The sequence below is a fragment of the Quercus lobata genome, chromosome 2 (genome assembly GCF_001633185.2).
Source record: "Quercus lobata isolate SW786 chromosome 2, ValleyOak3.0 Primary Assembly, whole genome shotgun sequence".
NCBI lineage: Eukaryota > Viridiplantae > Streptophyta > Magnoliopsida > Fagales > Fagaceae > Quercus > Quercus lobata.
Genome location: NC_044905.1, coordinates 87,905,889 through 87,923,616, shown reverse-complemented (window position 1 = coordinate 87,923,616; position 17,728 = coordinate 87,905,889). Strand labels below are relative to the sequence as shown.

General features: G+C 35.4%; 1 protein-coding gene across 1 annotated transcript; it reads right to left on the bottom strand.

Moving 5' to 3' along the window:
* Window positions 1–2,717: 2,717 nt before the first annotated feature.
* Window positions 2,718–15,695, bottom strand: LOC115977044 (mediator of RNA polymerase II transcription subunit 17). The gene is made up of 8 exons (XM_031098676.1): window positions 15,386–15,695; window positions 14,823–15,018; window positions 12,620–12,733; window positions 12,323–12,408; window positions 4,448–4,820; window positions 3,885–4,349; window positions 3,478–3,798; window positions 2,718–3,331 (listed from the first exon to the last, which is right to left on the bottom strand). The coding sequence occupies exons 1-8, from the start codon at window positions 15,472–15,474 to the stop codon at window positions 3,005–3,007; spliced, it is 1,971 nt and encodes a 656-aa protein (XP_030954536.1). The 5' UTR covers window positions 15,475–15,695; the 3' UTR covers window positions 2,718–3,004.
* Window positions 15,696–17,728: the final 2,033 nt, after the last annotated feature.

The following is a 17,728-nucleotide window of genomic DNA, read 5'->3' as shown; positions in this document are numbered from 1 at the left end:
TAGATATTTGTTTGCTTGGTGGTGGTGGTGGCTAAAACCAAAATAGTCAATGATAAGAACGTGTCAAAAATGTGATATTTAAAATGAATTGTGTTTTTTATTAGCCTCCAAATTTGATTTTTTTTTTTTTTTCTAACTTTTTCTAAGAACAAAGAGAAAAAAAAAATGTGATATTTGATGGCTCATGTCACGCAACTTTGCCAGGTGTTTGAACTTTAAAATGGTTTTTGGTACATTATTTGTCATTAGAATTTTAGACCTTTTTGCTAAGTTTTCAAGGCAACTATCTGATGTTGTGCTTTTATAGCTTATTTTTTATGAGCAAGCAGGGCATTTGGTGGGAATTGAGGAGTGCTTGCTCAACTCTCTGGATTATTTCCAGCTCAAGCTGCATTAAAAGAGGGAATGTTTCCTTTAAAAGAGTTAAATTATTAAGTTGGATAAGTTCTATCCTATCCAAAATAATATTATTGATTGGCGTTGACATGATTGAAACCCTTTATTTAGATAGCTATTATATAGCTAAATCATGCTTAGATATGGATTAGCAAATTTTATTATAGAGCTTATTTGTTTTACTTACCTTAACATGTCACTTAATTTTCTTCCTTAAGCTTTTAAACATCTCATTTTTTAGGAATAAATATATTTTACGAAGTTTGTTGTGTTTTTTTTAATAAAATAATAAAAATAAATTCATTTAAACACAGTTTAAGAGGTCAAAGTTGTTTGACAAGGTAGAAATGTGGAGGTTAACATTTAACAAGTCTATAATACATTTTATAAGTTTTGATATGTAGGCTTGTTTGGAATCTGTTTATTTTGTTGAAACTGAAAACTTTTTACTAAAAGTACTATAAATAAAAATAAAAGTTAGTTGAAATAGTACAGTGGGACCCATGAATAGTACTAAAAGTGCAGTAGAATCCATGAATAGTAGTAAAAATAAGCTGACAAAATTAAGTCATGCCAAGCACACAAGTAGAGTCCATTTGGAAACAGCTTCATTAGCTGAAACTGAATTTTTTTTGCTAAAAGTACTATAAATAAAAGTAAAATTTAGTTAAAATAGTACAGTGGGACCCAAGAATAGTACTAAAAGTGCAGTAGGACCCATGAATAGTAGTAAAAATAAGCTGAATAGTAAAATAAGTTGGCAAAATTAAGCCATGCCAAACACACACATAGAGTTCATTTGGAAATAGCTTCATTAGTTGAAACTGAAATTTTTTTGCTAAAAGTACTGTAAATAAAGCTAAAAGTATTGTAGATAAAGCTAAAATGTAACTAAAATAGTACAATGGGACTCATGAATAGTACCAAAAAGTGCAATGAGACACATGAATAGTAGCACAAATAAGCTAAGTGTGCGTTTGGCATTGATTATTTTTGCTAGCTTATTTTACTATTTAGCTTATTTTTGTTACTATTTATGGATCTCACTATACTTTTTGGTACTATTAATGAGTCCTACTATACTATTTCAGCTAACTTTTACCTTTATTTACAGTACTTTCAGCAAAAAAATTTCAATTCCAGCTAAATAAGCTATTCCTAAACAGTCTTTAAATAGTAAAAAAAAGCTAGCTTTTTAGCCAATGTCAAACACAACAGTAATATCCAGATGCCTTGTAGCTCAAATGGCACTTCTTGGTATTTACAACGGAGACATCTAAATTCAAATCCTCTCCCATGTTATAAGTTATATTGATAATATAATATTTGCTTGGTATCCTGTAGTTTTTTGATAGCTTATCCGTTAAATATAAGACAAAATATATAGTATATATATTGTTTTGTAGCTTTATGTTAAATGTGAGACAAAAATTTAAAAGTTAGTTTTTTTTATATAATAAAAAAAAAACTAGTATTGTTAAGTTTTAGAAAAAAAGAAAAAAACAAAAAACAAAAATCTTTTTACCAAATCGGACATATAATAATGCTTTACAATGCAATTACAGTCTAGAAGAGAAGTAAAATATATAAAATAAAAAAATATATTTTTAAAAAAGGGTCAGGTGGTAAAGATTGTCTTTAAAATATTTGGTGCCAACAAAGATGATTAGGTGCGGAAAAAAAAAAAGATGAGCCGTACCCAACTTATGGGAACTGCAAAGTAAAATAAAAGGAACCATGAAGATACATAGGCTTGAGGGATTCGACGACAAAAACCAGGTGAGGACCGTGAGGTATCCCCCCCTTCGCGGGGCAGGCAATCATGCCCACCATGACATTACTTCCAAAATATTATGAACTATTGCTTTCCACTTTTGCACCCATTAATTAAGGTTTTACAGATCAGATTATCTCAATTTGTCTAAAAACTAACATTTTATAATAATTAATTGATATTTAATTAGCGTCTGGACTGCGTTCAACAACAAGCACGTCTTACACGATTATGTTCATCTCTTGAGTTGTCTTCTAAAGTAAGTTCCTCATCTTGAAGTCATTTTCATTTCCCACGTATTTAGCTTTTCATTGGCCGAATAGAAATGAAAGTGACCTGACCTGATATTTTTCCAAGAATGAAGTTTCTTTGTTAAGCTTCTTTCTGGCAAGTTTTGTTGTAAACAATTGTTCCAGAAATATCACATCAATCTCTGCTGTCAGCGACATCCATTTCTTGTGTTTACACTGACCTTTTCCAGATTATGAATGATTTGTAAACTAAGAAAAATTCTAAAATCACAATTATCCAATATGACTGATTATGATTGATGGAAAAATAATAATGAGTTTATGTGAAAGTAATAAACAGTCAAATATAATCTACCACATAAGATAGTTGTGAAAATGGTCGTAGAATTGGTGTGGTCCTAAAGGTACTCAATACTCAGACTGTCGTTTACGAAGACTTCTGAATTGGTTGAGATTTCAAATCTGAAATTAAACTAAAAATTAATAAATAAAGCTGAAATTACATTACATGCAACAACTGGCGCCTAAAGAAGCCACAAGGAGCTTCTCCAGTTTTTGAATGTCAAGAAAAAGATGTGGAAGGTCATAGGCTACCACCTCCACAGCACAAGCTCACCAAATCCATCAGTGTTGAGTACAACACATCTAGGGACAAATGGCCTAAAAACTTCTTATATTCTGATGCACCATCAGCAATATCTATATGAAGCTCTCTCTCCTCATTGAAACTATCATCCATAACCAACCACCAGGAAATGCATCCTCGAGTATCTTCTGGGTCCACATGTGCCACCAGGCTAAGTGTTTCGCCCTGCTCCAGCTCAAAGGATAAGCATAAAAAATCTCGATTCACCTTTATTCCAACCAAAAGAGCTTCCTCATGAAGCCAACCAATAATCTGGCTTGCAACCTGTTCCAAAAATTCACTATTATTCCAACTACACAAGAGAAGTGCATGGTCACTATATGTCTATATTTACATACAATACACTTGCATGCATTTACTCCTACGCTAGATTCATACATGTATGCACCAACTCTAATGTAAAAATCTACCTGTTGCAGAATTATCACAGAAAGATCTGCCAAGTCACAATTATATCTGTTCATAGAGGAAATTTCTTCTGAATTCCCTTTGAACAGGCCAACAACATTAGGAGCACCTTCCCCTTCTACATTGATGCAATCATCATTTACCACCACCTTAGTCCGGAACTGAGACTTGATAACATTCTTCACACGATGGTTGTTTGATGTATGGGCTAGGCAGCCTGCATGAAGAATGGACTGAGGAACCTTCATAAACAGTGTCCATGAAGATGTCCGAGAATGCCAGGTTGGATGAGAAATCAACTGGAGATATGGGACCCTGCAAACCTACAGATATCAAGTAAAATTTACTGAGACTCTATTAAGGGAAAAGATTGCGTTTAATTCATGTCAAAGAAGAAATAGGTCTATACCACAGTATCCAGCTCCATTAGAACTTTGTTTGAAAAGATTCTATGAGACAGTGACATACAGAAATGAACCAACAGACCACAACCATCCTTTGCCCCTTGACCAGATATTCTATTACCAGCGTAAATGGGTCTATCCTTTGCTCTTAGGAAAACATGTTCATGGAAAATCTGTTGTAGGTATATCTCATAGCTAACACGATTGGGAAGCCCCCACTTTTGCTTAGGGGTATCCTGTTCTTCCTCTGGTAACATCACTCCATCCAATGTATCCAAAGGTAAAATTGCATTATCTAAATTTTGGGTGCCTGAACTTTCAACTGCTTGATCTCCTTGACTAGATGGAGTAATAGATATGAATACAGAGGTTCCTTGACCTATGCTCATCTGTAAATAATTTTCTTGTATGCCAGTCACATTGACTCCTAAAGATGGGTTAAATGCTTCACGACTCACCAAATCAAACACCTGGACAAGACGAACCAGGTGTAAATAAAAGTACCAAAAAAAGTTACAATGAAATGTAAAATTAAAGATCGACAAGAAAACAGAAAAAGAAATAAGACCTGCTCGTCAAAGATTGCCTGATGAACTTCACGAAGGAGTGAATGTGTTTCTTTAACACACTCATCATCACTTACAGATTCTTTCTCACTTTCCCTTGTGGAACTGGTTTTCATTTTAAATGGTTCCCTCAGAGAATCATCCGTATGCGGACCAGAAAAACCAAATTGAAGAGAGCGGTATGAATTGGGAGGTAAATTTATTGAAAGCATGCCTGCCGAGTCATGGTCAACACGAACAGTAGATAGAGATGATGGACGGAATACAGCTGCTGGATCATACAATGAATTGTCAAACAGATCAATTGTGAAGCCTTCACTACCGGGAGCTGAAGCAGCCCCACGCTGCCGTTTAACTTTCCAGTTTTGCTGCAATCTATCCGCTTGTCAGGAAATGACATAGAGATCATCTTTAAATATAGTGTATTCTTGTGACACTATATTTTATAGTAATAATTTATACTGAAATATACATGTGTGTGTTTGGATTGGATTCTGATTTTGATTTGCTAAAAATGAGTAGAAGTACAATTGTACCTAAAAAAGTGAGGATTTAAAAAACTGTATATAAGCAAATAAGCTAAATAGAATGCTAAACCAAATGCACACTTAAATTCCTAACTTTGGCCCAAGTTAAATTTTTGTTTGTCAAACTTAAAGGGTTGAAAATTTGTTCCTTGAAATATGTTAATATATAAAAGGTATCAAGTTTTTCTTTCCGCCTATTTTGTTAAATTTATTCCAGGCCATTTCAGCTTTTTAACATGCCACATATGCAATTTTTTGAATGGCAGATGAACAAAATGATGAAATTGGTTCCTTCTAAATTTTTTAGGGACTAAAATGCAGCTTCTTAAATTTTAAAGAAAGAGATGGGGTCTCAAAGCTTTGAGACTTGAAATATATATATATGAAAAATAGTTATTACTCCTGTAACGTACAACGTCTGTTTTCGACTTTCCCGCAGGGTGATTTTAAAGTAATGTAGTGTAATCATTTATATATAATATAAAAGTGAACGTTTGACTTTTTGTTGACTGCTCTTTATTATGTCATGTGGCTATATAAATTTGTATCACGTTTACATTTAAAAACACTGAAAAATTGTGCCTTTCCGTATACCATAAAACACGGTTTAAACAAAACGGTGTACCATTTGGTTTTTAACCTTTTCATCACTATTAAAAGCCCAATCTAAACAATGATAGGAACAAACTAAGTCAGATTGAAGGGCAGAGGGAAAAAAAAAAAAGAAGAAGAAGAAGAAGATTTCATATCCTGAGAGGCAAGAGAGATACCACCAGCCTACCGCCACTGTCAGATGACTGAAACCACTAGACAAAGATCCATAAGGTGTGAATAGAGAGATCAGAGGACTTGTAAAGTTTTCTCTCTTTTTACTTTACGTTTAGGTTTGGGTATTTTGGTAGGATTGTTTTTAATTTAGGTTTGGGGTAAGATTATGGTTTTTATCAAGGCATTTGAGTTAGAATTGGTTTTGTTTTGCATATTTGTTGCTGTTGAAAGTCAGAGATCTGAGACCATAATGCAGAGATAGAGTAAAATCTGAACCTCTGCCCATCGTCAGACTACCGGAATCGTTACTGGTAAAGTTCTGATTATATTCCTATTTAAATACAATATCCTACTTCTAGCCAAATACAATAATCCACATTTCTATCTGCCACCATCCATACACCAATCTTCCTCTCCAACTTTATCCCTTTGACCCTCTTAAGAAATTTGAAATAAACACTATCCGAATATCACTAGATGCATTCAATCATAACAAGCCCTTGACTTCTCAATGGCGCATTGAAGACATGCAATGAGTCAATATTGTTTCATTAAGGTATTTCAGAATTTGATTTTTGTTTCAATTTATTCCATTGTTACTTTTAAAACCAATTTCAATGCATGTAAAGAATTAAACTTTAATTGGCACTCCATATACTTCCAACACACTACTCCTACAGGAAATGATGCAACCCAAACCCAACATGATTTAAATCGCATCAGGAATGAAAGCTTGAACAACCAAGGTTAGATTGAATGCAACCACTGGCAGTGCCTCATGATTGGGAGCAACTACGGAAATGTTTTTGGTATTTAACCATCTTCTCCTTTCCAATTTGGCCAGCCTGGGTTTATACATTTTTTGTTTTGATAAATTGTTGTCAAGCTTTATTGCAAATTTGAGAAATTTTTTGAAAAAACACACTCATAAATGCTAGATGTGAATAAAGGTCCCAAGTTCTCCCGTTTATAATTTCTGCTGCTTCATCCTCTGTTCTTCTTCTTCATTTTTCTCCTCCAGCCCAACCCAGGTTTAGATAACTTTACTAAAAGCAAAAATAGTTTCACTTTTCATAGACGCAGACCATCTGCTTGATATATAAAGCTTCCAAAGTATTTTCATGACCAACCAAAATTAATAGCAAAACAAGGAAGCTGGCTTAAAAAAAAAAAAAAAAAAAAAAAAAAAAAAAAAAAAAAAAAAAAAAAACTAAATAGGATATAGGGTGAGTTTGGTTTAGCTTTTTGAAGTTGGGCTTTTTGAAAAAGTTGAGTTTTCAAAAAATGCATAATGAAAAAGTGATTTTTCAAAAAGTTGAGTGTTTGGTAAAAGCTGTTAAAAAGTGTTTTTTGAAAAAGTTGATGTTTAGCTAACACTTATAAAAGTGGCACTTTGAGGGGTAAATTACCAAAAAGGACAATGTATATATAAGAGAGTTTATTTCATACTTAAATCAATATTGTAAAATTATTTTTTTCTCACCAATATTAACTAATAATAACTTACCACTTAAGATTTATTGTGAAAGTATTGTGATAATTTATACTGATTTTCATTTGAACGTATTATTACAATTATTTTTTTCTCTTTCTAAACAAATTATTTTTTTCTCACCAACATTAACATAACCTATCACTTAAGATTTATTGTAAAAGTATTGTGAAAATATTATGACAGTATTTCTCAATTTTAATTTCTTATTCTTTATTTTATGTTTCCCTTATTTTATTTTTTTTCCCTCTTTTTTTCTCCTTCACACACGTACCCTTAATTTTTTTTTTTTTCCTTCTTTCATCTTTTTCCCTACCACTTCCTCCACACACGTGCCCTTACTTTTTTTCTTTATTTCCTTCTTTCGTCTTTTGCCTTACCACTTCACACTCCAAAACGTTCCACTTCTCTGCATATCTTTTTTTTTTTTTTTTTTTTTTGACAGTTCGAAGGCTACAAGGATCAAGGAAGAGAGAAGATGATGGTGATGATGAAGAAGAAGATGAAGATGATTGAAACATAAGGAAATCCCTCATCTCTCTCCTTAATTCTCAAATCCCTTAAGTCTTTGCCACCATTGAGTTTGTATTTGATTTTGATTTTGGGTTTGAGTTATGGGCTTTCAGTTAATGGTTTAATTTTGAGTTGATTTTCTGTAGATTTTGGGTTTGATTTTGAGTTGATTTTGAGTTGGGTTTGGGATGGGTTTTCTAATAGGGTTTGAGTTGATTTTAAGTTGTTTTGTGTTGATTTTGAGTTATTTTTGGTTTGATTTTGTGTTTGGATTATTAAATGTTGAAATGGGTTGTGGTGGTAAACCGGTGATAGTTAGGTGGTGCTATGTTTGTAGCAACACGGAGAAGGCAGAGCAGAGAGAAGAGATGAGAGGCGTGAGTGAGCTTTATTGAAGGGTAATTTGGTAATTGCCCGAAGAGTCCAACAGATAGCTGAGAATGCGCATGGACTTTTTCTAAAATGGATCTCCAGAGCTCCATAATGGTTTGTGCGTTCTCAGCCTTGGCCAAAACGCAACTTTTTCCAAAAAGTTGCGTTTTATGCTGAACCAAACAGGCTTTCCACTCCAACTTTCTTTAAAACGGGCTTTTTGGGTCCAAAACGTTGAAACAAACGGGCACATAATCTCGATGATATGATATAGAGCATTAGATCAATTAAATTTTGGTATTGATCAATTTTAAACTCATCCACGTATTTATATCTTATATATATATATATATATATATAAAACTGAATACTAATTTTAAAGTTTGGGTACCATGCAAATTTGCATAAGCATGTGCCAAAAAAAGTTCATGGTGTTCTTCACGTCTCTATTAAGGTAAGTTTATCATTAAAAAATAACAAAAGAAGTCATAGGACACAAATTTTCTGTCTCTTTATGTGTTTAGTATAATATGGGTGATTGAAATGCAATGTAGCAATTAAGTACCTGGAAAATAAAAGGTGAATTGGTAATGGGGCTTCTAGCATGTTGGCAAGGCAGTTTTGGTTGTCATCGAAATGGGTATATATGGTTGATGGTTCCCCATTGCTTATTGTGGTGCCTTTGGAGGGAGAGAAATAGTCGGTGTTTTGAAGATAAGGAGAGATCCATATCTGACTTGAAACTATTTTTCTTTAGAACTATAATGGATTGGTTGGCTGCATTGCGGAACCAATCATTTTTATCTTTTCTTGATTTCTTAGATTCTTGTAATCTTTGTTCTTGATTGTTTCAACCCTTGTACACTTCCTGTGTACTAGGGTGTTCCCCTTCTTTTTTTTTTGACATCAATAAACTTATTACTTATCAAAAAAAGCATTTTGGAGTACATGGAATTAAATAACGGTGTCATTTTACAATTTCCTTTACCATGTACTGATGTTTTTTTTTTTTGATAAGTAAAAGTTTATTGATCTCAAAAAAATGGAACACCCTAGTACACAGGGAGTGTACAAGGGGTCAAACAATCAAGAACAAAAATTACAAGAATCTAAGAAATCAAGAAAGGATGAAAAGGATTGGTTCCGCAATGCAGCCAACCAATCCATTAAAGTTCTAAAGAAAAATAGCTTCAAGTCTGATATGGATCTCTCCTTATCTTCAAAGCACAGACTATTTCTCTCCCTCCAAAGGCACCACAATAAGCAATGGGGAACCATAAGCCATATATACCCATTTCGATGACAGCCAAAACTGCCTTGCCAACATGCTAGAAGCCCCAATACATATTGCAGCATAACCCAACTCACTCCAAACAACCCGAACACCATAGCCCACATATCCATTGCAACCAGACAATGAAGAAAAAGAAAAAGATGATCAACCGATTCCCCATTACACTTGCACATGTAGCACCAGTCTAATATCCAAACCTTCCTTTTTCATAAATTGTCAATTGTTAAGCATTTTCCTAAAGCAACAGTCCAAACAAAGAAAGCTACTCGAGAAGGAATCTTTTGCTTCCAAATGCTTTTCCAAGGAAAACAATAGTCATTAGGGCCCACTAAGAGATTGTAATAATCCCTAACCATGAAGCCCTTCTCTCTAACAGATTTCCAGCACATTTTATCCTCACCAAGCCCTCTAACCGACGCACCATATATGGTGTACTGATGTTTGATTTGATTACTGAATGAATTGACTTAACTTCTTCTAAAAAAATTCAGGTCCATCCTATATTATACCCAAACAATGGCAATTCATTATTCTCACAAGTCCCAACCAGGCGAAGCATAAGCTTCAAATGCTCTAACTTTTGCTAATTTTCTGTTTTGTGAAGCTATTGAAGCTATGTGTTTGAGACTTTTCAATTTATGCAACAAGATTAATATTTTATATTAATAGCTATTTGTTAGTAGGTGTTTGACAACTTTAGAATATGAATAGTTTTAGGTAAAATAGGTAAGACAACTTTAATTTTGTTAATTTTTGCTTTCTAAATTACTATTAGTGATTTATCATGTTAAATTGGTAGTTTATTTGTATATTAATCAGCTACAATGATGTAATGTTATTCTTTTTTTTCTTTTCTTTTCCTTTTTCCCTAATTTGTGAGGTTCAATTCAAATAATTTCGAATTAATTCTCTGAAATTAAATTCAATACAAAAACACGCAAAATCTAATACAAGAAAAATCTAAGGGTTGCCAATGCCCCTCATACAGTTAAAAAGTCCCTCATTTCTCCATACAAGCCAATGCCAGAGGGCTCCATTGCCCCTTCAATGCAGCAATGCTCCTAAGGTTTACCTCAAAAGGACCTCTAAGATACTTAGGCCATTTTTATTACTTAACCATGTGTAAATGGACCGATTTCACTACCAGGGTATTTTTTTCAATGTGAAGGAGTTGCTTCCTATTGCAAAAGCAATAATAGTTAATGACGTGTGTATGTTAGGGACTATAAGGCCAAGGGGAACTTAAAGAGACTTTTGGCCTCATGTAATATACTTATATTGTGAGCTTCAGTTGCTACAAGTAGCATTCACTAATATTTGTCTTTTAGTGCTTTATCACCATTGAAATCTTGGACCACTCCAAATACTTCTTCCTCATCAAAAGGTTTGTCCAACCAAGTGGCATCTTCCTCAGAAATTCTAGAAAAAACAACCTCATTCAAAAGAGGTCTGTGGACCTCATTCTCCGTGTACAACTGCCTATAGAAATGAGTAATGCACCCCTCAATGATCCCCTAATCCGTAGCTAACTCTCCATCCACCATAAGCCTATCGATAGTATTGCATTTTCTATGCGAATTTGCAATACGATGAAAAAATTTTGTGTTCCTATCTCCCTCTCTAAGAAAAAGAGTCCTAAATTTCTGCCTCCAGCAAATTTCTTCCAATATAGTTGTCTTTTCTAGCTCTCCAGGAATTCGATCCTTATCCCTATTTTCCTCCGCTGAAAGAACCTAGTCATCTTTGATAACTTCCAACGCATTAAACTCCTTCCATAAATTCTGCAACCTCAAACCTATATTGCCGAACTCCTCCGCATTCCATCTTTTCAAATCCAATTTCAACAACTTCAGTTTGTTAGCCAAAGCAAAACTAAGAGTTCCTTGGAAATAATAGGACTCCCACCATGAACTCACCCTTTCCAAGAATCCCTCATCCTTTAACCACATGTTCTCAAACCTAAAAGGTTTTTTGCCTCCATGTAAATTCCCACCCTCAAGAAGGATAGGAAAATGATCCGAAAGCAACCTAGATAGACGGCATTGACAAATAGATGGAAATTTCTCCTCCCAATTTGTGACACTAGAAACCTATCCAATCTAGATCTTGAAGCAACCTCTCTAGAATTAGACGTGAAACTCCCCCTAACCAAAGGCAAGTCAATAAGGCTTTGCTTGGAGATAAAAGCTGAAAACCAATGCATAGTTGAAGTGAAATTTGCAGAACTCGAACGTTCAGAAGGAAACTGCACCACATTAAAATCACCTCCCACACACCAAGGCACATCCCACCAACTACGTAGGCCATCTAACTCCTCCCATAAGCAACTTCTATCTCTATCACTATTGGGACCATAAACACCAGTGAAAGCCCAAACAAAATGATCCACCACATTTTTGAATTTACAAGAGATAGAGAAACGGCCCACCGCTTCCTCCACCTTATCCACAACCCTGTTGTCCCACATCAATAAAACCCCACCTGAAGCACCCACGGAGCCTAAGTAGAGCCAATCTACATGTTGACCTCCACCTGAAGCACTTGAGCTTAAGTCTTTCTTCTTTTTTACTCTTCTCGAATGGTGTCTTGTTTTACCATCTTTTTCTTGTTTTTCCCTTCCTGAGTTGCTAGATCTTTGTAATTTGGTTTCCTGATGTTTTTGCCTTTTTGTACATTTCCTATGTACTGGGCTGTGTGTTTTTTAATAAAATTTTTATGTTACTTATCAAAAAAGAAAAAAAATTACATGGTATCTTGCATAATTGCTTAGCATATTACTTTAAAAAAAAGATCATATTCAATAGAAAAGATAAAAATAACACAAGCATTCATTAGATTTCATTTTCAGTAATTTTCTGGTGCATTACATGGGTTAGTGACTAGTTTAATAAAGTAACTGAGACAGACTCACCTGATTAAAGCACCATAAAATCTTGCTTCCCTAGCAACCTGCTGTTCCAAAGCTTTGGCAGATTGCTTAAAATATTTACCAAGATGCTGCATCGGAAACAAAGAACAAATAAGAAAGAGATTTTCAACAATTATCTGAAACAATATCAAGATGAAAAGGCAGTTTATCAATTCATTTCTTTGCAGAACACTGTTACCATATCCTACATATGTAACTTTGCCTCTAATTACATTAGAACATTTAACACAAATTGGAAGGACAGGAAGTGCAACATTCGTATAGCAGGAGAGAGAATACCCTGAAGCATTGTAGCTTGGTTGCTGCAGACACTGAAAGGTCAGACAGTACTTCATTTGGCAATGGCTTTGGCCTGGTCATTCCAGCCACTGTTACTGCATCATTAGCTTCAACCTACACACGTTAATTTAAAGACAAATTATATACAGAAAACAAGTCCTCATTCATCTTTCATGGCTAGTAAAAAACTATTTCTTTTCCAAGGACTCCTTCCTTGGCTAAGATTCTCAGAATTGATAACCTTCACTGCCGGAAGGTCTGTGTGGTCGAGTGGTGTTACATGTGCAAAAAGTCTTGGGAGACTGTTGATTACCTGTTCTTCCATGGTATGTATGTTAGTGACCTACGGTTCCAGGTCTTCTGTTTATTCAGGGTGCACTGGGTTATGCCTTAGAGTATCATTGAAAAATTGGCATGTTGGAAAGGGAGTTTTGTTTAACAGGGTATTGGCACTGTTGGTGTGCAGTTCCTCTGTGTCTAATGTAGACAGTCCGGAGGGAACAAAACCATTGAGCATTTAAGGGTTCAGAGGCTTTCTATGGAGCTGAAACCAGTTTTTCTGCATGTTTCTTAAGAGTGGATGGCTGTGTTTTCCACCCTCTCCTCTCCTTCTTTGCTTACTTTCATTGATAGTTGGTTGTTTTTCTTGAATTTTTGTTCTCTAAGTACATTTCTTGTATACTAGGGTTTTTTTTTTTTATGAAATATTTATCATTTTTTTCCCACAATGAGTGTTACCCACAATACTCGTGTGTCTATTACATCAAGCAAACTCCAAACCAAAATCAAGCACTTGACTAAAAATTTATCTTAAGGTTTCACTTTATGGCATTGATGGGTAAAATCTAAATCCCTAACCCTCTATTTACTTGCAAGGCAATGGATGGCAAAAATAAACAGCAGTATCAACTTTTAAAGTTTCTCTTTCCCGGCAAGTAAATAGAGGGTTTAGGGTTGGGGTGTGATTCCATCATGTCTTACGTGGATTATTTGGATAGAGCGCAATAATTGCATGTTTGAAGGGATAGAAGCCTCACTCTCGGATATGAAGTTGTTCTTTTTTGTTTGGACTCTGTATGACTGGATGGAAATCTTAATTTTTCTTTCTTTCTATGATATGCTAGAGTTTTTAGATTTATGTACTTTCATTTGATTTCTAACAGCCCCAGTACACTGACTGTGTACTGTGGTTGTGCAACCGATCCAGTAGAGACGGCTCTTGATGTCATTAGGAGCCAGCTTGACATGAATCACAAGCCTCATAATAGGGTCTTCCTCCCTTCTGCCTTCTTTAGTTGAACAAAATGTTAACAAATGGCAGGGATCAATGACAAATTTTTGCCATTAAGTCTACTGTTCATATAGAACAAGTGTCTATACTTTGGGGTATATCATGCAAATTGTTATTTATAGAACCTAAATGTTGAATGGGTATTTAATCTTCTTCCCAACAGCTGATTTGTGATTGACATACTGCATGTTGCGATGTCCACCTGTAACACCTTGTTTGTTGTAGACTTCAGAGATGGTAAAGGACGCATTTGTCAGCTAGGAAGGTAAACCGAGTGAAGATCTTGTGGGTCGCTACTGGTTTTGAGGTCATTAATGAACTGAGCCGGGTTATCAGTTCTCGCTCCACCTTTTTGGCTTTTAACCAGCTGCTTTTCTTTATCAACACTACTGAGTATCCACTGTTTTCTTTGTTTTAGATGGTGGACTTGCAACCCATTGATCCTTGGTTGGCTTTGTCATGCTAAGGGTTGTTTATTCTGATGGGTTGCAGATGGAAAGTTTCTTTGTTGTCTCATTCATTCAACTATTAAAAGTCTTCTTATATATCAATCAAGGTTGAGTGCCGAGGTAAGCAATCGCTGTCATTTAAATTTGCAACACCCTCAAAATTGGCATTCAAAAACAAAATACAGTGAACATAATCATTACTACTCATCCCTATCATGGTTACTACACAAGATTAGAATGCTGATCACATCAATGTTCCAACTTTCATTCACACTATTTGCATCAGCAAAAGGACTTGTTTTTCCATATCGTTGGCAGTCAGATACGTCAAAGCTCTTAATTCAGCTCTAAAATTCATTCTTCAACTAACATCAATAGAAACCTAACAGTTATCTCTAAAATCCACAATGCAATACACAAACCACATTAGATTGTAAATGTAATATATACGAGAGTGACTCACAGTGTTGATGAGATCTATGATGATAGAGAGCTCCTGATGAGCCAACTGCAGGTTCTCCACCATGCCCTGCCATTGCCACGGCTTTGAGCTCTCCTTTGAGCTCTTCTTCTGCTTCTTGTTATCATCTTTCTCTATCGCCCAAGCAAAGTCAACTCGCCGAATCAGCGAAAGCCTCTTCTCATCATAACCTACATCTCTACATAACAGAGAGGGGGAAAAAAAAAAAAAAAACACTAAGCTTTCCGTTTGGTAGCTGAGAAAACTGCTGCAAACAGTTAAGAATTTGATATTCGTTAATTTTATATTACTTGACTGCTCGATTGTGTTCGTTAGGGTTAATTTTAGAACCTAAAATCACTGAATAAACAGATAAGCACAATTACAATTACATGAATTATAATATTCGCTTAATCCTTGTGTTTGGGAGCCGAGAAAGCTGGGGAAAAGGGATTGAGAAATTGAAAATTTGAAATCTTAAGATGAAATAGTTAGGTTTAAAGTTGTTATGCAACATTTTCTCGAAAGGCAAACGGAGTTTCAGGAGGGGAGAGGAAGAAGCTTACGGAGGGAAATGTTCGAGGCCGTTTTCCTCAATGGCGTCCAAGCGCTTGACGGGAAGCCTGTCCAGAGAAACTTCTAGTTTGCTGTCCATTTTCTCTTCCAAATTTTCCGGGAAAATTTTAGAGAGAAACCTAGAGAACTGGAGGTGAGCACCGAGTTGGGACTTGGGAGCGGGACTTTACTCTTCACTCTCCCACGAACACACAAACTAATCTGAAAATCTAACAACCCAGTGGAGGGTGACGTCGATGCAAGATGGATTGTGCAACAGTGCTAGGAAGAGATGGTGATGAGAGAGGGGGAGAAAGTGGATTTTTTTTTCTAAATAACAATAAATATTAAAAAATTTAGTTAATTGTCACGAACCAAAATAATGTTGAAAACTAGCATCTCGAGTGTCTAAAACTCGAGTTCCAATATAAAAATCGAGTTTTTAAGTCTCGATTTGTAAGTGGATCAGTGTAAAGTGGGAAAAAATTAAGCTAAAAATCGAGTTTTAAAAACTCGATATCCATAAATGGAATAAAAACGCCGCTATAGGTCTATAAAACGTCACTATAGGGGTTAAAAACGCCACTATAGGCCTCTATAAACCTGTACTTAAGAAAAAAAAATTTCCAGGAAAACGCTGCTATAGGGTTTTAAAACGTCACTGAAAGTCTTAAAAACGCCATTATAGGTAAAAAAAATTTCACATGAAACTCGAGATTCATGTGGTCTTATTTTAATATGGATCTCGAGTTTCTAAAACTCGAGATGCTACTTTCCTTTATTATTTTAAACGCTGCCTAACTAGTTATATATAATTTTTTTGCATTGTTGTTTTGCACATTACCTCGGAGAAAGTGTCGAGAGTTTCTCGGGAAAATTGTTTTACAAACTTTTGCCTTTGTTTTTTTTTTTTTTTTTTGGCAGAAAATATTTTACAAATTCAACCAATTATTTTACCTCTAAACAAACACCTTCTAAAAACTTCAAAACAAACTTAGTTTATGGTATTTAAAATAAAAAATAAAAAAGTGACAATTTTTAATAATAAATTTTAAAACTTGTATTAATAAAATTTACATACAATTTTTATTAAGATAATCCCTGAGTTTGGCTAATATTAGCCAGAACCAAGATTTTTTTTTTTTTTTGGTTAGTAGGCTCCGTTTACAAACAATATCAATTACTAGCATCTCGAGTCTTTGAGGCTCGATTTTTGCTTATAAATCGAGTCTTAAAGACTCGATTTCCATGGTCCGATCTGACATATTTTTTGACGTGGCGATGACATGGAAATCGAGTCTTAAAGACTCGATTTCTAACTTTTATAACTGCAACAACCCACAGCCCAGCCAGAACTTCATCAGAGCAGGAAAAAAAAAAAAAAACACCAGAAACAGAAAGAGAGAAGATCGAGATTGGAGCAGACCACCGCCGCGAGACCCAGGCCGCGCACCGTGAGCGAACCAGCGCCAGCTTGCGCGCGGCCTGGGTCGCGCCTTGTCCCGACCTGGGTTGCGCGCAGGCTGCGCATCGTGCGTGAACCAGGTCGCGACGGTGCGCGACCCAGCGCGGGACCCAGGTCCCGACGGGGTGCGACCCAGGTCGCGACGGGGCGCGACCCAGGTCGCGACGGGGCGCGACCCAGGCCGCGCGAGACCCAGGTCGCGCGCGGCCCAGGCCTGCTTCGGCTCCTATCTGATCTGATTCTTCTTTCTCCCTAGTCTTCTTTCTCCCTCTGATCTCCTTCTGGACTTCTTAAATTTTTTTTTGGGTATTTGGCTTGTACGAGAGACTGTGAGACTTGGAATTTTTTTCAAATTTTTTTGGTTTATAAATCGAGTTTTAGAGACTCGATTTCCAGGTGGGCAACATATGCCAGATCAGAACATGGAAATCGAGTCTTTGAGAGTCGATTTATAACCAAAATCGAGTCTCTCACACTCGAGATGCTAGTAAATGATATAGTTTGTAAACGGAACCTACTAACTAAATAGTTGCGATTTTAGGGCCAGTTGGCCATTTTGGCCCAAGATCCAAGATATTTCAAAAGTGACAATCTTGGCTTGCATTTGGCATTGGTTTAAAAAAAAAAAGTTTTTTTTTTACTATTTAGCTTATTTATACTATTATTCAGCTTATTTTTATTACTATTTATGAGTCTCATTACACTTTTTGGTACTATTCATAAGTTCCACGGTACTATTTCAGTAAACTTTTAGCTTTATCTACAGTATTTTCAGTAAAAAGTTTTCAATTTCAGCTAAATAAGCTGTTCCCAAACGGACTTTTAGTCTCTAAACCGTTACTTATTTTTCTACTTGGTCACGGTAATTAGGAATCAAATTGGTTAATTT